General features: G+C 31.5%; 1 protein-coding gene across 2 annotated transcripts in view; it reads right to left on the reverse strand.

Moving 5' to 3' along the window:
- The window catches only part of LOC132696118 (transcription factor GATA-4-like), a 68,658-nt gene that overhangs the window by 24,858 nt on the left and 18,124 nt on the right, over positions 1-25,676 (reverse strand). For both annotated transcript variants that reach the window (XM_060660742.1, XM_060660743.1), the window contains 2 exons: positions 8,113-8,318; positions 6,860-7,137 (listed from right to left, as the gene is read on the reverse strand). In XM_060660742.1, the coding sequence (XP_060516725.1) occupies positions 6,860-7,137; positions 8,113-8,318 (484 nt within the window). The remainder of the gene's footprint in view (positions 1-6,859; positions 7,138-8,112; positions 8,319-25,676) is intronic.

The following is a 25,676-nucleotide window of genomic DNA, read 5'->3' on the forward strand; positions in this document are numbered from 1 at the left end:
ACCGACTTAACTTTAATGGATTTTTTCTTTTGTGGAACTTTGGCAAAGCATTTCAGAGGCAATCAATCAGCAATCAAACGTTACTAATACACTACAAATACAATTAGAGTGTATGAGAAATGTGTTCAAGAGAATAGTGTTCACATACAGCAGAGAAAAGAATTTTTTACTTTAGTGTCTCTCGCCATTTTTAGTATTTTTGTTCTAATTTCATTTGTAAAAAAATATTGTTGTTGCAGTCACTAACGGCACTGTTTGAAATTATATAAAAATTCCAATTTTTGCCCATTTGTTAAAAACGAGTGGACTAAAATGTAAAGTATGTTACATTATTGTAATCGGAATAAGATATTCTATTAAACACGTATATAATATGCATATAATTACACGTCAGAAAATTGATAGTGTTTTGTTTTATACGTCACTTGAAAAAAAAACTTGCCTACTAACCCTAAATTTTGTTTTTTTGTTTACTTTGATATCTGAAGGTACGGTACAAGAAAAACTAATGGTCGTAGAAAAGTTGATAAAGTTCACTCGTTTATGAAGCACTCGCTCCCGTCATGCCTAATCAAACTCGTGAGTAAAATGACTTTTAGCATACTTGTTGCGTAACATATTATTAAGGTTTTTATATTTTTTGTTAAAAAAAAGGGATGACTGTCAGAAGATGGTCAGTTCATATGGCCGTGCTTAGAGTGTGATTGAATATAACGATTGTCATTGAAGTAGAAATTGCAAAGAATTTGACAAATCTATTTCACAAATTCTAATAAAATATAATTTTATACAAAAAATGCAGCATTTAATTAATTTCCATTTAAAATTCAGTTAGCCGGTTGCTTCTTTTTCAAAACTTGGTTGCCAATGAGGCATTCAATATTACTAAAGTATGTATTTTTTAACAAATTGTATGATAAGAAAATCCACTAATTTAATTATAAAACCAATTTTGGTTAATTCCAATTAATGAGAAGCATTCTTAATAAAAGTTATATTTCACCAAATACATTATGAGTATATTATATATTCTAAAAATAAATTACCATCTTCAGCTAATTCCACCATCGATCAATGAAATTCATTAAGCGGGAATTGTCCATCGAGTGTGATATTCAAGCAGCTGAGTTTCAACTAAACGAAGCGAACATGGCGAAAAAAATAGTAACCTCAACTAAACGCAAATGAAGGTGTCTCCCCGAATTGAGGATTATCATTGTCCAGCACATTATAAAGCACAACTAGCGCACCCGGTTATGTATTTCCTCTTATAAAGTGCTCAGCTACGTAACTTTATCGGCGGAAAATCCAAAGTGATTTTTTATGCCAATCATTTGCAACTACCGTATATAATAAACAGGTTGTCCGTAACCATATTTATTTAAAAAATAAGCGAGGCAAAATGTTAATTCCATATGAATAATATCTAGCATTACTTTTAGAGTTATCATACTTATCGGATGGCGATTCGCAGACAGCTTCAGACACCAGTCTAACTTCAAATTATAAAGCCGACAATATTTGAAGCCGCTCTGTATGCACTGTTATACGATCTTGACATTGGTTTCAACACACTAACGTTAAAACAAACTGGCCGAGGTGAGTGAACTACTTGTCATAATACAAAAATAATTAAGTAAGTCGTTAGAACATAATTAACTCTGAAGGTATGTTAGTCTAATTTCCGAAGTTGGGAAATGTCCGTAAAACAGTTTCCATACCTGTTTGAGACGTAGGTGTGTTCCAACACAGAAGCGCATTGTCATCAGCTAGTTCAAAATTAATTCTCAACTTAATGATTTGTTGGAAGAGTGTTTTAACCGAAAAGTAGAAGAGTCCAATTGCATAACCTTTTTTAATGCGAGTTTATTGATGTTTCGGTATTTTTATAATTTACTGACCATAATCACTGAATGAAGAATATAAAAAAATAATTTCAATTTCAGAAAACAACGTTAATATATTTTACACAGAGTACTTCCCGCATTCCAACATTTCAAGACCCCAAACAAAAAATTTGCGATAATCTAAAGGATGTTGACATGACAACACAGAAATTTGTTGAACATTTGTTTAAAGCACTGCTGGAACGGAACTCTACTCTTCGTGGCATTTTAAACTACTTACGCCCAGACACAAAGTTTCTCGATAGAATTCGAAATTTCTTATATAAAATTGATCTATTAATCAGATATGTTTATTTCAAAGATAATATTGCGAAAGCTGTCTCCCAAAAATATTTCTAAAAAATGATTTTGTTCCGAATATGGCATGATATTTCTTATAATGGTAATGGTTTATTTAATTTTAGAATGTAGTGACTTATTTCTTTATTTTGTCGAAATGCCTTGATTTATTTTAATTATTTTACTATACGTTTGGCTCTTTTGTAATAGAGAATATTTGTAATGCTCTGTTTTTTCATTTTCCTTTTTTAGTATCAGATTTGCTTGAAAATGATATAATTTTAAAATTTATGCATTCCTTTTAAACACCCCGCACTATGGGTGGTAGCTGGTAACCCTATAGCCAAATAAATGCTGCTCTTTTTGTTATCTATCCAATTCAGACTAATTTCGTATCTGAATAACAACACCTTTTTAATAACGCATCCAAGACTCGACCAACGGGAATGCAATGTCAAGGTCGCGATCACATTTCAACATTATAAAGATAGCCTTCAAATAATTATGGCAATCTTTACTCGCCATATCCAAAAAAAAAAATCTACATTTTATGACAATGTCACGAAATTTAATTTTCTTGTGAACACCAAAGTTGACTTGATCACTATATTGGGCAAGAACCACCAGCAAGCACTACTAGAATATCATTTGCCGATTTCTCCTTAGGCGACATAATGTTTTATAGAAAAAAAGATTAATTCCTTTAAATATCTAAGTAAAAAAAACACCTATGCGTTTATTAGGGAACTATATATGATTTTATTTTCAGTTTGGTTTGCACCAAGAGGTCGTTTTTGTTTGGTTGGATTGAAATATTTTATAGAATTATATTTTTTACACTTAATAATTTAGTTTAGTATATTTATATATTTTGACCTTGGAATTTTCACACTCTCGCGGATGATCCCTACATCTACCGTTCAAACGTCTCGAACATTGGACAACTTGTACTTTGTTTCCAGGAATTTAGGTCCTTAATTTTATGTATGCTTTCATGAAAGCGAAAAAAAAATAGAACGTTATAGAAATTTTATGACCAACATTTTTTCAACAATCTCTATATTTTCATTTCTCTTTGTTTCTTTTAAAGCTGCTTCCCTTTGACTACAAATTTGGTGTGTGATTTTTTAATATCCCCGGAAACTCTTGAAATGCAAACTCTGTACAGTGTTTTTTTGAAGTTATACCTTCTGGATCCACATAGATACTAGAGAAATAAAATGGGGTAATTTTTACTGTAGCAGGGCCACCATCAGTTGAGTCTTGGAACAATGTCAAAAAATATTTAACTAAAAACTTCAGAATTCCGTATATGTAACGTACCCTTGGTAAATGCTAAAATAAAAATCATTAAATTCAATAATTTATTAAATAAAATAAGTTACATTTAACTTAAAAAAATTACCAGCGTGCTAAATTACGATCATTTAACTTGAATTATTTGGGCTTCTGCTAATATTAATTAGACAAATGATGCTAATGTTTTTCCCATCCCTCATTTTTAATATTGAAATATTGATTGTTTAATTAACTTAATTTATTTTTATAAATATTTGCTGATGGAAGACAAGATTTTTAGCAGTTGGCAAAGAAGTTTTTAAAGAAAGCATTCTTGATTTTAAATTAATTTAATTAATTACAGCACAAATCGAGGCATGTTCATGTACCCATATATATCTAATTATAAACATGTCACATTAAAAGTGTGATCATGAATCACACATATTTATTATTGATATCAGAACTTTTTTATAAACAGATCGCGTGACACCTTTGCAAGCAAACGGCTGAACTGGCAAATTACTGCTTATGCATCTATGCATATGACGAATGCCGACTACACTAATGACAAATTTTCTTCGAAAATTTTCTATAGCTTTATTGATATTGCGAACGCAAATTCTCGTGCCATTCTCTTTCTAAGTACTTTCAGAAAATATAAAAAAACGGCTATGCCATTGTAAGCCACGTTTCCAAAGGTGTACGTGTCGTTATCAGTATAATTCGAAGCGTATAATGGGAGCGTTACCCCAATTCGCTGATAACAAAACCCGCATATATTATTTTTAATGCAGGCGGAAAGAGTAAAGCACAACATTTAATAATAATGCGCCCACCAGACCGTAATACGGCAAATGGTTTCTCGCTGTGGAAACGACGGAAAGTGTTCCTTTGCATTATTGATTGCAGTTCATTGGTGAAAGCTAGTAAAAATTCCGCCCGGCCACACACTGGGGAGGCCAACAAGCCTTGAAATTTATGGTAGTAACTTTTATTTTTTAAATGTCCTGTTTAACCAGGATTTAGTGTATACCCTCTTGACATAACAATTTTAAATTAAATATAATTAAAGTTTTCAAAAATTCCAGCACACTCAGTTTTTGGGAATAAGGTTTTAAATTCCGGGATCCAGTTATATTTTTTACAACTCCTTTTCGCACTGAGATTCATGAAACGCAGAAAACATAACTTAGGTATGGTGTTGGCAACCTAGGTTTTTAGATTTTAGCATCATTTACCAAAAAACGAAAAATAAGTCTTTGAAAAAAACTACGCATCCCAATCTTCAATTATGTTAATGTTTATATATATATATATATATATATATATATATATATATATATATATATATATATATATATATATATATATATATATATATATATATATATATATATATATATATATATATATATATATATATATATATATATATATATATATATATTGCGTACCAATTCCGGATGAAAGCCATTTTTCAAAGCCACCAATTTATTTTGTCCGTTAGAATCAGAGTTCAACATAAAAATATTAAGTTGTTCTTACAGTCTCAAATGTTTTTCAAGATTATATTGAAAAAGTTTTCATTTCATAACATCTTAGTTTTTCTTGGATATTTGGAAAGTTTTTTGAAAAATACCCTATACATCGCATTTCTTCTGCAAATATGAAGTAAACTGAAACCGTCAAATTCTATGTTAGTGTGTGTGTGTTGGTTGAACACGATATAGACAGCACCTATATATTATATAATCTTCATCGTTTCAAGTATTCAATGATGCAAATGTTTGAAGAAATAGGAGAAATAGTCACGCACGTTGTTATTGCAATCAAACATGAAGCGTACTATCCCCATTGTTATAAGCGGAATTTGGTCGAAAACTTAACTAAACGAATGTAATAAAATTGTAACAGGAAATATCCTTATCTACGAGTACGTTTTCCTGCTTCTAAACTGTTTGTGAAATGTGCTCGTAATGAATTATTGAAATTTGTAATGCTGATATTAGCAGAGAGATAACAATGTTGAAGAATCACGTAGGAAATATTTTTGTTCAAAGGACGCTCGACTGCATTTTGAAATTCTTATTTGATCAGTTGATTCATTAAAAATATTTTGAGCCTCTGAATTTACAGATAAAATTTGTTCAGGTCTGCCTTAAAATGAAGCTTTTGCTAGACGGTGTCACAAGTTGCCATTATTTTTGGTAAGTTTGTTTGTGGACTATTATCAAGTTTATTGTCGTTTGTTATCAAGAAAAGGTTACATCAGAAGTGGGATAATTTCTTGTGAAAAAATCGATGAAGAAACTAAAATGGGCTTTTATTATATGAAACAAAAGGATTGAATACGAACAACTTAAACAAACTCACGGTTGGTGAAGTAGTTAGCGCGAACAATATCGGAGGTCAATTAAACTTGTCAGGCGCAGTTGAGCGATTAAGGAAAGAAATGATAAGAACATTGCTGCTGGAGAACAAATACTGATATTTGGCTCATAATTTATGGGGAGAGATTAGAACCTTCACTTGCAAATTGCATTGCTACACCTTTGTGACACCGGAAGGACGAAAGACGATATATTGATTATTCGAGTGGGTATATTAACGTAAAAAACATCTTGCAATTATCAAATTAGTCATATTATATTTATTATTATTTAAACCCCAATAAAGTCTGAAGTAGAAATTTTGAACTAGAATATTACTTCATTGCTAAATTTATTACTTTCTTATTACGTTATGAAGTTCGACATCACGAAAACTCGGGCAGAAAATCTGGACTATTCCATAACATTTTAGGAACACCAAATGCAAAATCAAATACAAAGTAAAAATGGGCGAGTCAAATGTAAAATGTAATTGTGTGAAAAGACAAACTTCTACATTTTATAAAACCCACTTTTAGAATTTATTCTAGACATTAAATTACGTGTCCTGTATTGATCAAGGTTTCTCTTGTATGGTAGTTAGAATTCGATTCTCCAGTATTACATTTACATCAATAAAGTTAAATTAAAAATGAAATCTGCAGTGTAATATAGGGCTACGTGTCAATCGCTGATTAGTACTGAGAAGTACGAAAAACTTATTTTTCTGGCTAAAGCTGAACGAGATATTTCATTCCTTATTATTGTTCGATGCCACCACTACATCATCCCTAAACTCTGTTTATACTACAAAATTGGGTTCTTTATGAACAAAACAGAATCTAATTCTCCCGTATGAAAATCTCTATTAACGATATCGAGCGAAAGTCTATATGTAGACCATAAATCCAATTACCATTACCATTTCAGCCAACGATGTTATACTTGGAAGCAGGTAAAAGAGCGATAAAATTTCTACAGGCACTCATGGAATCTTATAAAAAAGAAACACAGTTTACTCACTTTGAAATAGAGCTGACTGGTTCCAGTCCTCCAGTATAACTGATGTGACTCGTGAGTTGAGTCAACTGTGTCTGTCCTTGTTCACAAACGACGTTAGAAATTTGATGTTGGTCATGTTCTGACGCGGGCGTCCCATGGATGGTGGTTAAATGGGTGTACGGTGTTCTGTTGGGTGGGTCCGGACTCGGAGACTCACTTTGATGCGATGATTCGCAATTTGTGATAATATTGGCGTTTCCCAATTGAAGAAACGTACCAGGCGCCTCTTCTATTTGAACCTGTTATGCCAAATTAAAAAAAGAATGGTTATAGGAACATTCTGTTTGGCAATATCAATTATATAGGGAGTGTCAGTTTTTTGCAGTAGGGCCTTACAAATGAAGAAAGCAATAGACTAGATAAAATAGGCAGATTCATTAGGGAACCAGCTAACCATCCATATAAACTGCATTTCTGTTTAAGTTTTTCAATTTCCTCCCGTATTGTCGAAAATAATGGATTGAAACCACCAGAGTTAACTTCTTTTATTATTTTAAAATCATGAATAAGTAAGCGCGTTTTAATTTTTTAAAAAACGTGTTAGAGAAAGATATTTTTTGAATATAAAGGAAGTCAATCAAGCTTTTGCATGTTGTCTGTTGACCTGTTCATCAATTTATGGCCGTATATTGGAAAAGTTTATTAGATTAAGTATAATCTACTTTTTGTGTTTTATGTCACCGGCATTCCCTGTGGCAAGGGAGAGATAAGGGGATAAAAGGGGCCCTGTTTGAGCGTTTCGCAGGATTTTAGCTATATCTTGGTTTACAACTTGCAATAATAGTTTTGAAATTAAATAAATTAAAGAAAATTTCTTAAATAAATCTTGCAATATCTTACAAACGGAACCTTGCGATAGGGAATCGTATGTCATTTGGGTTATTACAATTTTCAACATTATTGAAGAATGCAATAATATATAAATATATAGAGCATTCCAAATCAAAGAACGAGTAACTATCGACTCCCGGTGTGTACCTGCATGGGTAACTCCTAAATACAAGCAACTTTTATATGAAGGTTTTTTTAGTTGTTCTTGCTGTAATGTATCTGAATTTTAAAAATTGTTTAAAATATTTGTCAAAGTCCTACAAAAAAGCTAACTCACCAATGCAAAACGACGTGGTTATGCTAGAAACGAAACGCGAAGCGGTCCCACCTACCGCAAACGATTTAATATTCCCTTGCTATCTCTTAGGTAGAAATCTACTCACGTCCTCCAATCTAAAGTTAGATATAAACGCTCCAGTGTCCGTCCGTATCAGAGTGGGATAGCTGTCCTGTTCCGTTTCCCGCGACGTTGCGTAAGTCGTGAATTCGATGGGAGTGACCGACCTGGAGTGGGGAGATGGCACTGCCCCTTCGTGTAAAGAGGCGGGGCTATACTCCGTTGTCTGATGCTCATCGCTGTACTGAGTCGCTGAAAAACAAAGTGTTAAAGTGACGTTGGTTGCCTAGCATTAGTTGTTGCAAATTTAAATCGGTGAATTCTTGAATGCCTCAGAATGCACGAAAGACGTAGTAGACAAATTTTTCGTGACCAAGCTTTTCAGCAAAGTTTAGGCAAAGAACTGTCAAATTTTTGTGAGATTGAGGTTGTGGTGATTTGTTTTTGGCGGCTAAGCGGGTTTTTACAACTTTGTGGTTGCCTTTTTTGCATTGTTTGTGTCAAAATTTTAATAGGTTCCAAGATACAATAATAACCTTACCCATAATATTATTGTCAATAATTAATAATGTAATAAATACACAAAATCGCATTAAGTTCATTTTAAGAATAAATGTTTGGTAATTAATTAATATTCCATTAAAATCGAGTGTGACGTGATTGGTGTTTTCAATTAGGTTCAATGAAACATTTAACATCGAAAGAACTTCTTTTATTTTGTTGTTTAATGACTTCCGGTGTTAAAATAAAATGAGCACCTATACCTATACACCTATAATAACAGTCGATGCGATAAGAACGAGAGAATTTAAAATTAGGCACACGTAAACAGAAATTTTATCGTTTGCTTACGCTTACGCCTTTTTTTACAATGCTATCTGTCTAGAAGGCTCGCACAGAAAGCCTAATCGGCAAAATATTAAGGCAGGTCAACGAGCGATTAATGTATCAATTTTATTATTTGCCGTATCAGTTTGTAAAGTAGTAAGGCGAATAAAAAAATTATCAGCATAGCTTGCCTTGCAACGAAATCACAAATTTTAATTATTCGTAGCATTTAAAAGAGCAGTCAAGTTTTACAATTCAGGCGAATGCGCCGGATTAACGATTCGCCTTTTACACATTTTCATTAAGTTAATTGTTATCTTATAACAGAATTGTTTGGTAGAGGGTTTTTCAACATTCTTACGACTATTAAATTACATACTTATGAAATATTGGCTGTGTCAAATTACAGTATCCAAACTTTAACGTTCAATACATACCCTAATTTCCGAGTTACATTAATTGAGATCGTGCCACGTGAAATTTTAGTCGTGAAAACTTATGGAGATTTCATAAAAGATTTTTATTTTCCGAACGCAACTGGTTTTTACTGGTTTACAAATCCTGTTGACTTCTCCAGAGCTTAACTGTAACTGATTTTTCAACAACAACCGATCTGTGGAAGTTTCTTTGAAAAAAGCAACTGCTGGGGATTTAAAAAAAAAATCGTACACTGAAAAGTATCCCTTAAGGTTTGAAAGGTATGTACTTATGATACTTAGAGTAATATGAAAAATATAAACGATTTTCTGTCTAAACCTCGCCTCGAATCTCGAAAGCGAAGCATTTCGACGTTTATATACGTATAGGACATTGGGACTGAGGGTTTAGGCTTTACTTAAATATTCTACCCTAATATAAACAATATAAATCATATTCATTATATTCATAACCGTGGTACACCAGCCCAATTTGTAGATGGAGTAATTTAAACCCGTTATGCAACCTGATCAATCCGTTTTAAATTTCTAATTAATAGCAGTGAGTTCGTGTGAGTATTTTAATGAGCTTGAAATAAGCGACACCCAAAAATAAATCAGTGAAATCGATTTGTTACACAAACATTTCGGTAGCTTACGTTAGATTCTGACCCCGGGGGTCAAGCTTGGAAACATTAATTTAGGTTCGCCGCCGCTTTAAAAAAAAAATAAATTGGTTGAACGCAGTTACATAAGGGGTAATAGTGAATTATGATCCCAATAGATGTGAGAGTGTTCTAAGACTGTTATTACATAATTTAATAAAAATAATAAAAGCAGTTTTATTTCTAAAGTATGTAGCTATAGATTTGATCTATCATACATGGCATACATGTTTATTATTTTTTATTAGTACATCTAAATATCCAAAAACAGTCGAACTTAAATTTACTTAAACTTAAACTTAAACTTAAAAAACTTTTTCAGAACAACCTGAAAAGTTTAAAATCAATAAGTAACCTGCTTTAACTTCACAGATATGGTCTGTTCATAGATATAAGAAAGTGACCAATTGCTTTTGAATGTAATTATCCAAAGGTGGTCATTAACATAAAATGCAACAAGATTTTTTCCTAAAGTTTTGGAATTTAAATTCAGGTAAAATTGTGGTCCGTAATAGAAAATAGTTTTATACCTACCTGTGTTTAATATTCTTTGGTTTGGTATACTACTTATTTTAAGTTTATTAGTAATAATTCTTATTTCGTGTGTAATACAGCGTGTGTTGAATCGTGTGCGAATTATGCAAAATATGTGCGAGTCTAGTGTATCTCAGGAGATGCTCCCGCCCAAATGTAGAAAACACTATTCTATTGAGACTAAGGAAGTTATAAACAATGTTTACGTGACCCTCATTGAACGTGGTGCCAGCAAGCAAGCATCTTTAGAAGAAACGGCCACATTGACGAAAATTCCAACATCAACTGTATGGAAAATTGTGAATAACATTTCAGCGAGTATGGAAGTGTATTCCACACATGAGTTTTAGATTTAAAAAAATTGACAATAGGCAAGTTTTAATAGAATCTTTTAGAATTCGGAAATGGCGACTGGAATATCTAGAAAAAATTAGGATTTACAGAGAACAACAAAGGCCAATTATTTACTTGGATGAAACCTGGTTCGACACTTATGCTACAAATAATTAAATTCTAAGCAAAGTACGGACCTGTTCGGCCAAATATCATTCGTACAGCTCTGGTCTTTCCTAAATTCGTATCAGTTAGTCACTTTCTTATATCTATGAACAGACTCTTTACCTACGAATCTTACTATTGCATTAATGGATAACTCATAATTTGATTATATACTGGGTAGCTCATTACTGTCGGACTGTTTTATTATTTTCTTATTGCAAAAAATTTTAAATGGAAGAGATTCTGATTATTTAACTTTATTTTGAACACTACGGACGACTCTTTCGAAATTGATATTAATTAGGGCAAATTACATTACATTCAAAGCTGCAAAACTTTGTTTTTTTCAAATAACACACCCTATTCCTTCCCCTATAAACGATTTTATTTTCTTCATCAAATATCTTTGATAAACTTTGATACGTTGTTGATTTTAGAGTTAAACGACTATATATATGGTCTAGATGACTAAATCGGTAGATTTGTAGACTGCGAGAAACTATAGTGTCGTCTACGCTTTTACACACTAGACAGAAATTGTCGAGTTGTATTCAGAATGCGTTTGCTACTCCAAATGCACTTGGAAGGTCTATTTCTCGTTATTCAGTATTTAATACCTTTTTTTTATTTCATATTTTATTCGTGGCTATGATCTAATACATTTTGCCGTGTGCCATATTCATTTTATTTCATAAAACAAAATTATGTTTCGGTGTTTGCCAAAAATCAAATTAAAAAAGAAACTATGAAATAAAAATAAAACTGTTGAAAATAGGCAGAGGTATAGTCTATGGATACAGAATTATTCTGCATTAGAACATAATATATAAGTAGTCGTGTTTAATGAATCAATATTTTTTAACCTCAAAAAGTATTGATATTAGGTAAGCGTTATCTTGAAGGAGCATATACCATTAAATTTGCTGAGGTGATAGGTTAGGTGTTATAAGATACTGACGAGATACCCTTTATAATAGTAAGTCTTTTCATTGTATGTGTACAAATAACTTTTTTATTTAATATTTTTCGATATAACAAACTCAAACAAACTTAATTATAAAAGAATGTCGTCGACGCTGTATATCGAACGTATTACCTAGTTGTTTCCATTTGTCTACACATATAACTTAGAATAAATATTAAAATCTACAAATAAAATATTAAGATGAGAGCGGAATTTTTTTGTATGAATATGAAATTGGCAATGCAGAATTCAAAATATACACACATGATTTTTTGCAAAGTAAATTTTAAACTAGAAGCCCCGAGCAAACTGAATCAGAATTTTAGAGGTTTCATGTTCCAACCTCATGGAATTAAAAGATGAAGTAAGACACTGTATTCCAAATAAAATTCCATTTAAATTTTTCTTTTATGTGGAAATTTTTAAATAACTAGTTCTCTTTGGTAATTTATTACAGCAGTGACTGTTGCACTTTTACTACAACACATTTGGGCAACAAAAAGTTGAGATCACCATATCTGCACTTTGTGCTTTTTTTCATCATATCAGGTCAGCACGTTACTTATGCAAGTCAGCAATAAGTATTTATTTTTGTCTACTAGTGGATAAAATTCTGGCAAAGTTTAACACGAAAATCCATTTTAAACGATTTTATTGAAGTGTAATGTAATTGCCACACAATTAACGGAAATAACCTCTAGCCTGTCATTTGAAAGAATCCGCCCATCCCGACAGCTTCCATTATCTCGGAGCAAACGTCCAGGAAGTCCGTCGCCTGCATCAAGGGATAAACAGGATTCATGTTTGTACTGTTATCAGATAACAATCACAACAAATACAATGCCTCGTATTTTTATCGTTTTACTTGATGGTCGTTGCCAGCGGCAAACGTTATTTTCATATTTATGGTTTAACGTCCCCTTTTTATGTTTTTCTTTGCCAAACATTTGCGAGTTGAGTGACATTGGTTTAATTGTATAAAAATCACTTACGATTGGCACGATATAAGGGGGAATAATGAAGAATGGGGGGAAGGGCGATATCATTTATTGCAGTCAAGCAAAAAAAATCAAAAATTATATGTGTAGATGCTTAAAAAGTTATTTTAGATTTTTTATTTTGCCATTTTTTTATTACCAATACCAAAATTACCAAAGGTAATTTTATTGTCACAAATCTTGACATTAATATGATTGAAGTTTTTTATATTTTTGCTTGGATTTTATTGGAATTGAAAGAAAGGTTGTGTGTTGCACACGTTTAGGAGCATATAAATATTTAAGAGACGTAGCAACCACGCAAAACTTTTATTGAAATTTGAGCACGATGTACATTGTGGGTCAACCAAACATGTGTTTGGATGTAGTTAATAGCAAAAGTTTTTTGAAGATCACACGTACTGTTTCTGACTAATTTCTAATAAATCTCTTGGTCCCAATGATAATATCTATAGCATTTTTAAAAATCCGGCTACGTGGACCTCAATGTGCAAAAATTGAATGAAGATAAAAGTAACACCATTGCCTGCGTGCACAACCCTCTATGGACAAATTTATATTCTCGTTTCCACTTATTCAGATATAAAGAACGATTGTTAAAGCAGCTGTTTAGGTTTCCTAGTTTACACGTCCGGTACAGTTCCTCTCAATTTTGTTTATAAATCACCGTGCACCAAGCTTGTTAGTCAAACACCTGTATCGGCGTCAAATCCAATAAGGAAACGTAAATCTGCGAACTGTAAAACATGCTCGCTACGCACTGAACTCGCTTATGTGCCTTTGCCTTTATTGAAACACGAAGCTATAACCCGCTATAATTTTAAATTGGCATTGTTTTCTGTTCGCACACTGTAACGCATCTATCGACCGTTGATTTGGTTTTCCGTTCAGCTTTATTGCGACATTCCTATAAGAAATGTTTGAAATCTTGTCGGTCACAGACGTCAAATTGACCGGATTTTGTGGTTTGTAGGTGTAACCTCGTTTCTGCGTCTAATTCCGGTATTACCATAATAAAACATACGGGACAGAACATTAGCTTTGAATAACAAGAATCTTGTTCATGACAAAACTGAAAAAAAAATCATTTTAGATTATTTTTTATTTTTGATTTCGTTTTGATATATTTTTTACTCTTAACCGCGTGTAAAGTACTTTACGGTAGACTTTAGCCACTGCTGATATTTTGCTAATTGTCAAAACTGATATTACTTCACACTTCACTCGGAGTTTTTTCGTGGGGTTTTGCAAAATGGCCGTAAAAATGTATAATATCAAACTACTGACTAAACTGGCGTTTATCAAAATTATTGCATAATATGCTATTTTGTACAAGTAATATATATAGCCGAACTCTATATTTATTTTTCAATTTTGTAGTAACATTAACAGTAAAAATTGTAGGAATGATTATAGAAAAATTGCCAGATCGTTACCAGATATCAAATTCTTTTGTAAAATCTTTATTTTCCTGTCAGTACATTAATTTTGGTTTAAAATTTGTGTACGTGGCTCAAAAGCAAGACACTTCTACAGACAATTTTGAAAATTACAAGCGTTTGTAATACTGCTTTAAAGATTTCCTTAATTCTGGTTATTTTGGTTGGTGGAAATACATGTACGTGTAAAATTTGTGACGTATCCCATGGCAGCTCAGCAACTTTAGAAGTAAAAATCAAGATAAATTCGTTAAATATTAAATTGTTTTAGTTTTGACATAAAACACAGCAAATATACGGGTAATTTTAACTAAAAAATGTGGTAAAATAGTCGAAAAAATTAGTAACATTTGTATTAAAATTCGGTTAAAATCCAAAATTGCAGTAAAGCGAGAAATAGCTCATTTCTACAACAAATATATAAATCAAAGCTACGGAATAAAAATTGCATTTTTACAGAAACAGACAATTTAAAGTAGAAATTTAAATTGACCTAGCTTCTTTGCTTTTGTATGACTCTTTAAAACCACCATCATTTCAAAAATGTTAAAGGCAGTAAATGCGACTTCAACATTTTGTGAAGTTTGGGTTTAACATTAAAATTGAAAAAATAAAAGAATGAACTACACTGCAGTTTGTTACAGATGCAGCAAATCATTTTAATTAACTAACCAAAACTATCGGAATGTCCCAAATAAAATGTAATTTTGGCCGTTTCGCTCATTCGCTTTACGTACTCATTATTCATGCGTAGGAAAGATAAAATACATTGAAAATAGATACTCTTTTAAGATCGGCAAATTTGGAGCCGATCAGGTAAAAGAGACCGAAGGCAAAACATTAGTGGTATACGTCTTGTTAGAGAAAGTGTGAGGTCTAAAGTTTACACAAAGTTTATCCTAAACATACTTATTTAGAACAGAAACGATATGTCCACGCGACTTATTTTAAACAAACTTATTTGGCAAACAATGAGCCCTGAAAGTTCCGAATATTTACCCAAACGCGGGGTAACAACACGAAAATGAGTTTTGTTTACTGATAAAAAATAAAACACAATTTTGCCAATAATGTGCTAGCATTCTTTTAGTGCGGCTGTTCAGATACCTGAAAGTAATGTGGTAAAGGTAAAAATCACATTAAAAAAAAGTTGAAATAAATCTAGACGTCTTGTCTTTTCGTCTATCTTTGGACTTTTCTACGTAAAACTGGTCCAAAAATACGACCCAAAAATTTAGTAAATACCTGTACCACGCGGTATAAAAGAATAGCGGTGCAGTAGTGTTGGGATAAGACAATTCACAATTTTATTGTATGTGGTGGAATGGTGGTAGCACGCCAAATAATGCCAAAAGGAATTAGAAAACATGCCATTCTCAAAGTTATTAATATATAAGGAAAAATACAATAGTTGAAAAGTCATATTCTATTTTTTTTACTTCTGCACTCCGTATTTTTTAAATAATTTTTTCCAGAAAAAATTACCTAGTTACAAAAAAAACCAAACGAACACCAACGTGTAATTTTTTTTCACCTATGATAAAGAATTCCTTATAAGCTTATTAGTGAGAATTTTAGCTGCCTCTTTTAAGCTAATTAAGTGATTATTTCTATACCAAAACTTTCATTGTCAAAGATTTAAATTTAAACTAACGAAAAATATAAGATGATGTGACTTATTACCCAATACATGTTACTTTATATCACTTTAAAGACAACTTTCATCCTACAAAAATATTATTCAGGAAATGCAGACTCTTCCGTATCTTTATAGGTAGTCCATAAAATAAGTTGCACGTTTCTTATCCTCTTCCAGAGGAATTATAAAACATGCCAATCTCAAAGTTATTAATATATAAGGAAAAATACAATAGTTGAAAAGTCATATTTTATTTTTTTTACTTCTGTACTCCGTATTTTTTAAATCATGTTTTCCAGAAAAATTTACCTAATTACAAAAAAAATCAAAGGAAAATCTAAGCGTACTTACAGATATAAATAATTATAAAAAGTTATTTTTAAACAAAAAACAGCAACACCTAAGGAATCTAAACTTACCTATGAATTGTTTTTAATATTTTTATATATAGTGTTAACCAACTAAAAAGCCTAAGAAAAATATAACGTTAGATTAGCAGATATTGACACTTACAGAAACGTGCCACATTTAAACTAAAATTATTTAAAACAATTTAAACATTTTACAATAATTCAGTTCCACTCTGATTATGATTATTAAGGGCCAACATAAAATCTCATCTGCCGTGTAGGTATGCCTATATCAAATTACCATGTTGGCTACATGGTTTTTTATGGGTTCCCGTGTCTAGTATCTCCACCAAATCGTTAATATTTACCCAACTTTATGTCCCGTTATAAAACATCATATCCCTTTGCCCTTGCGACCTTTTCGGCTAGGTTCTTATCAAACATCAGACTGATATAAACGTAATGGATTCGATTCCTTATCTAAAGAGGGTTCATATTTTCCGCCTTTTTTTCTTATTTTATTGATTTGTATATTATAGAGATGATCCGCTGCCCTACTACAATAAATCATCGTTCTTTAGCAGGTACTTGGAAAGATAAAATCGAAATTGGTGTCATGAAAAGTTTATAAAACGATGTGTTGAAAAATGTACGTCGATAAGGCGGTCGGCACGAAAAAATATTCAAAGTTGTCAATTTTAAATGCAAGTCGTTCCCTGGCTCAAAAAAATTTACTGTTAATTGCATTTGAGAATAAAATCATAAATCGAAACTTCCCTTGGGTTTCGGTATTATGAAAAAAAGATCAATAACAACGATGGGTACAAACATGTAATTTTTTACATGTTTTGTGTAACATTTAAGCTTACAACATTAACTTTTTTGACGTATTCTACGGGAGCTCAAATTAGGAACAAAAAATGTATGTTTCTGTATAATTTGGTGCGAGTACATGGCCACAATACTAGACTACTACTACTACTACAACAAAATGTTCAGTAGGTGTATTTAGTAGATATAGGTTATATTACTTAGTGTTTCATTTTTTTTAAGTCCATCTTGAGAAAGTATTTTTAAGCTTTTTTTTGCAAATAAAGATATTTTTAATATAGAAGTAATGATTGCAATATGTTGGGAAACATAATTCATTAAAATGAACTTGTTCGTTTGCTACATTTGTGTACCGTTTTCTTAGAAATGAATTTAAGAATCTTTTATAAGAAAAATATTTTTAATAGTATGCAAGTATTTTTACTTGAATTGAATTGAATATAATGCGTAGTATTTACTTAAACTATTGTTAAGTAATAAAGTAAAAAAGATTTAAAATTCAACATATCTACGGAATTTCCAGTATAAATATAATTTTTGCTATGGACACATATACGCATTCCATTAAACCCTTCCATTTTTAATTCCATTGAACATTAGATTCATAAAAAATCTGACAAACAAAAAAAAAGTAAAAATCTCTTACTCAGTGCTTTTGTTATTTCCGACAGAAAATCTCCGATTGTGGAGTCTTGAAATCACCGTTTTCGCACATCACATCACTATCATTTTAACTACTTGCAAGTAGAGCAACTTCCGGGATAATGAACGAGCTTAAAACATTGTCTTACATGGAGCCTTATTGTGGAACAACTAAAGTTGTTAAAAGGCGTAGAAATGCACCAAAACAACGTAGGTGATAACTTATCGCAGTTTTATCGTATTTATTGTATATGACGAAGTGTATACACTTTTATCTTTTGATAAAGCTCTATGAATTCGCTAGTCTAGGGAAGGGAGAGAGTGAAGATATATCAAGTGCTACAATTTTGTTCAGTTATTTTCGAACCTACTTTTTATAAATATTACGTGAAAGTTGTGCACAAGCAATAATTTCATGAATGAGTTTCATGGCTAGTAGTGAACTTAATTCGTTAACTGTTGATCGTTTTTCTTTTAGATTTTTTAAAATTTTCTATTATCTTCTATTATTTACACTTAAAGTATATTTTTTAGATTATGTTTGGACATGATAATATATTTCAAAACATTTCTAGCCATACCTGTTGATTTATTTTTTTGTATCTTCCAAATGTTTTAAACCTTTCAATATTTCACAACTACTCCTGTATCAAACATTTCAATATATTTTATTTTATATTTTTTTGTTATATTGACTTCGTTACTGAGTATGCAGCCACAACTAGACTACAACGAATCATCATGGCTGTGGCTGTAAACTGAGTATAGCATAGATTTCCAATTCGAGTTTTCTTATTCTTTTTTTTAAATTCATCTCAAGTATAAATTGTATAAAAAAGACAAGAATTTTTAATATGGGTATGTTTCAAATGTATAAGTTTCCATATGCAGCGTTATTGCCTTATATTGGTGAAAGAAATGTATAAAAACCAGCAAAATGCAATCACGTAGAGACACACTTCCCACTGATCAAAAACAATTGGTCAGCGCTATCTGCTTAGCTATATTTTCTATGTAAGTTATTCTCATCCAGTGACATCAGGACAACTTTCTTCTACCAATTCCTCTTTTCCTTCTATTTTTCCTTGGAGGATAAAACGTTGGAAGTGTTAACGGTCTCCGCATATTATGTGTTAGAAATAGGCAACTTTTCTTTCCTCGATACTCTCGAAACTCTTCTGAGGATTTCGTGGTTTCGCACATAGTCAGCTCAGGATAATCGCAGCATTCATTGTAGGGTTCACATTTTATTTATTGTTGTCACCTCAATGTCCATGCCTCAATATAATAGAGCGGACCATCCTGTATCTAAAACCTAGGTCCAAATTTCTATCTGTCAAGAACCAACGAAGTTTTAAGAGATTCGTCCTGGTCTGTTCAATTCTACAGTTTATTTTGTTGATCATGCATCCCAGATACCTAAATTGTGCTACATCTTTGATTTCTTCTGCATTTATATATCTTCGGTTTTTTCGATTATTATTTCGACTAATGACACTAAACTTGGCCTTCGCTATGTTAATTTTATGGCCCAGTTCTTGACTTGCATTATTAACGATATTCAATTGGATCCGGAGATCATTAGCACTGTATCTGGAGATCATCTGTATATTTCTGATATCTACTTAGCTAATGATATATCAACTTCTAAATATTTAATTGAAACTAACGCTTATTTTTAATTGAAAATGTTTGAGTGGGAAGATTTAGAAAACTATAAATAGTCAAAATATTCATCGTTATCAAAAAAAAAAAATGTAAATATGATAAAAGTTTAAAAATAAGTCGGTATCGTTTGGAAAAAAATGATATACGGTTTTTTCAATTCACTTTCTTTGAACAGGTCATTTTAACCAAAGTAAGTTACTTATTTGAAATTGTATTCCGTAAATATTTCAAAAATGGAGAAATTTAGCTATATACGATATAAATATAAAATTTTCCAAGGAATTTAAAAATGTAATAACATATAAGGTTTTCCGTTAAAAATAAGCAAGTTGGCACCCATGCTCTATATAGCCGGAAGTAACTTTTAAAAATATTTTGGCTAAATTCCGCCGACTTCAGTATAACCTCCAATCGTGTTTTTTTATAGATAAATTCCCATTTGGCACACCCTGTATAAGAAAATATTTTATTAAGAAATTTTTTCTTATCAATTCTTAATTTTTTTAAGATATCAAATAATTCACATTTCAATTTATTAGTTTATCAAGAAATAATTCATGTTCTACTTTTGGTCAGCTCAGTTAAAAATGTTTTTCCACCGACGTAAGGTGACTACTATTCAATTATTTTGGTAGCAATTTAAGAAATCAATTGGCTTACATGAAAACAAAAAATGCCATGAATTTGGGACAGATTGAAGATTGTGCACTTAACAATTCAAGGCGATAAGTTAGAAGAAAATAGCAGACAATGAACCGATTATTAGAAAACCGAGATTTTCATCATCGGGTCACGTTGAAAACATGACAAATACGGGAAACGTCTTCTCTTGTGATCGTTTGCTATTATCGTTGCACGTCCTGCGCATATTTAACCTTGATTTAAATAAGCGAAAATGAATCGACGATAATAAAATTATTTTAGAACGAAAAAGTCATAAAGCTTTCCAGTGGTGTAGGAGAAATTTCTTTTGTTCCTTCTGAGTAAGAAAACAAGAGAATGATAAACCAAATCGTTCAAAATGAACTGCGTATGTTTCAAATTACTGAGATGTGTCAGAGGCCGAGAGTAGGAAAAAGCCGCTGTTATGATCTTCTGATCTGAAATTTGTATAAATATTTGTTAAGTAATTTGAAAAAAGCCTTTTTCTGAGGAATTTCCCAATGAAAAAATAAATATGTGTTTCTTTATGATTTGATTCAGGCAGAGCGTATAAATAGGAGTTAACTTGTATGCTTTTGGTTTCAATTATCAAAATTTTGCAAACCGTAGTAAATACAAATATTTTCTGCTCCCTACTCTAAAATATTGTCAATGAATGAAAAATTGATGAATATTTTAAAGTATTGTTTTGTTATTGTTATTCTGTAGAAGAAATTTTTATTACAATTACTGTGGGAAAAATAAATACTGTTATATAATCATCATAGCAATTGCACCCCCTGGCGATGGAGATCAGTACTGAAAACCAAAACCTCAATTTCTGCTCTTATTGCGACGTCCTCAATGATATCTAGGCATTTGTACCACTAATGACCAAATGAATTTTAAGATTAAAATCTTTAATTTTGCTTTTGCGGGTGCCGCCAATGGCAGTAGGATAGATCGTTACAAACGTATTGTTCTCTACCGAAAGGCGTGTGCCATTGTTTCTTTTGGCTTATTAGAATTTAACGTTGGGTTTCTGTATTGCCAACCTATTTCTGTCCACGTTCAAATGCAAATAAAATGCAAATATTATATTTATTCCATAAATTGGCAATTTAAGATATTTACTTATTGTAGAGAAGTGATTTATTCTTAAAACAATCTCCTTGAAACATTTTCACAAATGCTTGCAAACTGTATGAGCGTGTGCTGACGCAGCATACTTTACTGCAATTCAAATTAATGACCAGCTGAGTCAGAAGAGCTCGTTTTTTTTTCAACACACAGACGCTTCACACATTTCATATCAACAGGTACATCCATCCATAACATCTTCCAAATAACAAGCCCTGCTTGAAAATATAGGGTTGTCCAAAAAAAAAAAGCTTTCTTTGAGTATATTCGTAATTCTTTAATTATCAACTGGAATGTTGAATTTGACAAATGTCAACGATAGCGACTCTCAATAAATGAACATTGATACTAGATGTCTGTGTCAGGTGGTACGTCAGAAAGTTTTCTACTTTCGATTTCTCGTTCTATTCACAAATGCTCAAGCTTTCGCAAAATAACACAGTACACAGTTCGACTCAAAAAAGTTACAACTCGTAAAGTTTGAATGTGCAATTATCAATTTATCAATTATCAGAAATGCGACGTCGCCATTTAATAAAAAAAAACCGAAACAAAAAAAGTCCTACCAGCCGTTTTAGCCGACATTAATTTTTAATAATATAAACTATTAATTAGTTAGTCTGTAGTGAGCCTATTTATGAATTTGTTATATTCTAATTACTCTCTTTACGTTTTTTAGATTTCGTAAAAATCCATTCGTCATTATTATTCCATTAATGTCAGTGTGCGTTTCAGTTGATGTTTTTTTAATAATAACAATGAAAATAAGCTTTATTGTCTAACAGATATAATGTCCAATGAAAAGACAATTAATCCGCTGTGCATAGTTACCAGGTGAAATGAAAATTTCAAATACTGAAAACGTACCAATAAACAACATAGTAATAATAATAATAATAATAATAATAACTTTTTAGACCTTGACTTTATATTATTGATATTATGCGACAAATTTTATTAACGTCCCTTTAATCACGAGTCTGATTTGGCAGCGGAGCAAATGTTTAATAAGTGACTGATTGAAAACGTTTATTAATGTGTTTGTATACTTTGTCTACGAATGTTAGTTAGCAGACCTGACAAAAGTTAAAATATCGTGCCTAAAATCTACTGACGACATCCGATTGCTCCCAAATCGGTGAGTCATGTACAGGAAATGCCCGAAGTTGCTCGTGACAGTGACTAATGAAGCTGACGTCTTAAAGTGACACTTTGCACACGCTTCATCAGTGCATAATTGGATATTTTAGACTAGAGAGTAGAAAAAGTTTATCGGGTTCAGTTGTTACTTCGCTATCACTTCTTTCTAGTCCTATCGATACAAGTCATAGAGGGGTATGTAATAACTGAACACGATAATATAAGGCGTTCCATTTAAATAATTAGGCAATTTAAAATTTGTCAAATTGTCAAGACATTAGAAAATTCCTGGTGCGAAGATATTTTTTTTACATGTACAATAGGTTTTCCTAAACCTATTGTACATTTTACTATATCCAGGTCAATTTATAAAGTCTGCGGAAATTTACTTATTTTTACCATTTATTTCTTTTGATTTTTTGACACACTCGCCACAAAACTTTTTCAGAATTCAGAATTCAGTAAGAGTAACACTTTTCCACTATTGTGCCACCATGTATGTATTTTCTAAATGTTGCTAAATAGGTATATTATTCAATAAGAACTGGAGGTGTTCCTTCAATAAATTTGGACAAAAATCTATTTTATTCTAAAACGGCAACTAAATATACGTTATAGGTAGATATGCGGTCAGGTATATCGACAACGGGAAAACTCGCTGAACCCATATTCTATATTTCTACGCATATTTTAACAACATCTAAAACTATGGCTAGCTTTGTTTCACGGTGGTTTTTAACTCGACCCGTGCGTTTATGGTTATTTACGGCAGTTTGCGTAGCCGTGTAGTTTCCGTTGACTTAGTCAACACGAGAACAATTTCGTTTTATTGGGCCGTCGTGAAACAGGACCTTCGAAAGACCTGTGCGGCCTTTCTGTCATTCCGTTTTACTATAAACTGAGTGTTATTTTTTATTTATTAATTTATTATTACTTACTTATTATACAGACTGATATACATATGACATTGTCGTTATTTAATTTTCACAATTGCGAGTTATTATTATAATTTTAAACAGCAACCCCAAATAATAGCAAAATGAAGTAACACCGGGCAATTATTTACTTTTTACCAATAGTAATTAGGCATAACTTTAATTCCTCCGGGAAAACTCCATAATCTAATCCTCAATGTTTTAAATTAACAAAACAGAAACGGAGACTCGTTTTAAATTAATTGCACAGCTAACAAAAACAGCATCCAAATCAGCAGCTGAACACTTTTCATGGTTAGAAATAACATTATTAATTTCAGAAAAATCAGTGGTTATTTCATTAAATCGATTGCAGAAACTCTGGAAATACGCGCATACAAAAGTACATATTATTTAAAAACTTTTTTGTTATTTACTCAAACTTATTTACTTTACCCGTTTCTAAGTTATACCGATTTAAAGTACACATTTCTTGATTAATAAAAAATGTGATTAACGCTTATTTTTACAAGTATGCCATGAATGTTAGTTACTATGGCAACCATTGTTATCGCAGTTGTTTTAAGTGCAATTACAAACAGTAGATTTCAACTATTTTAGTATGATTTTATTTATTATTTTTTATCGATTTAGTTCTGATAACATGATAAATAAATGAAAAAACAATAAAATACCTACAAGTTAATAACCAAAATTATTATTGCAATTAACTACATAATAAGACATTTCAAAAATTTTGTTCAAAATTATGTCCATCTGCTCGAACACAACTATCAAAATCTTTTAACAGATGAGCTTGGGTCACTTGTAGGAGAGTCCTTCTTGTGATAGCGGCACACGCTGCACTAATTTTGTTAATGAGATCAGCCATATCTTCGATAGGTTCTTCATAGATAACGTTTTTTAGGTAGCCCCAAAGAAAATAATCTGGTGGTGTAATGTCCGGGTGAAAAGAGTTTCTATGTAGAATTCTCCACGAAGAACTTATGGTAACACCGGTATTTTCTTTTATCTCTGATAGGGATATCTTGGGGTTATTATCAACCTGCTGAATTACAGCAGCAGTATTTTCATCATTTGTAGCCGTCCTGTTCCTATCTCTTTTAGGTTTTATGAAGCTGCAATATTCTCTTAAGTTTTTACATAAACTTGAAAAGGTTTTTGCATCGGGGACTCTTCTATGCGGATAACGCCGTGCGTAAACTCTTTTTGCTTCTCTACAATTGCATCTGCATTCTCCAAACACCAGTAACATGTCTACTTTTTCCTCATTGCTAAATTGCACCATTTTCACATAATAATTCTTAGTTTTTTTTAAACCGAACAAATTTGGATATTTCTTGTGAGAAAATGTGACAATTTTTTGATACAGCAATAACAACTTACGTTTGTAATTGCACTTAAAACAACTGCGATAACAATGGTTGCCATAGTAACTAACATTCATAGCATACTTGTAAAAATAAGCGTTAATCACATTTTTTATTAATCAAGAAATGTTTACTTTAAATCGGTATAACTTAGAAACGGGTAAAGTAAATAAGTTTGAGTAAATAACAAAAAGGTTTTTAAATAATATATACTTTTGTATGCGCGTATTTCCAGAGTCTCTGCAATCGAATAATTTTTCGACGCGTCGCGACGCCCAGCTCTTTGCAGGCGTCGAATTTTTTAAACTTTAGGAAATATCTACTTGACCCCACACTTTGACTACTTTTTACATAAATTAAATATTTCTTTTCGTTTTGGAGTTATATATATATATATATATATATATATATATATATATATATATATATATATATATATATATATATATATATATATATATATATATATATATATATATATATATATATATATATATATATATATACATATATATTCACGGATGGAAAAATGTGATGACAATATATTCCGGGATATCATCTGTTCGTTTGTTGACCTCCGACAGGAATCCTGCATCCGACAGGAATCCTGCATCCTGAATGTATGTAATTTTATAATTTAATTATATATAATTTTATAAATTTGCATACTTTTTTTGTATTTGTTAGGTCATCCTATTATGATTACCTCTGCTATATTTAAATTGGATATTATCCAGAATTTGGTCGATGATTGACATTTCTGTCCGTTCAGATTAAACTCTACATAATATTAAGGTAGTAATAATAGGCCCTCTGGATCACAGTAACAAATAGACTAAGGGCTTCCAACTCCCAACTGCAATCTGTAATCCATCGACAACTAAATTCATGCTATTGTACAGGGTGTTGAG

Source organism: Cylas formicarius, unplaced genomic scaffold (assembly GCF_029955315.1).
Source record: "Cylas formicarius isolate icCylForm1 unplaced genomic scaffold, icCylForm1.1 PGA_scaffold_1__22_contigs__length_36826433, whole genome shotgun sequence".
Taxonomy (NCBI): domain Eukaryota; kingdom Metazoa; phylum Arthropoda; class Insecta; order Coleoptera; family Brentidae; genus Cylas; species Cylas formicarius.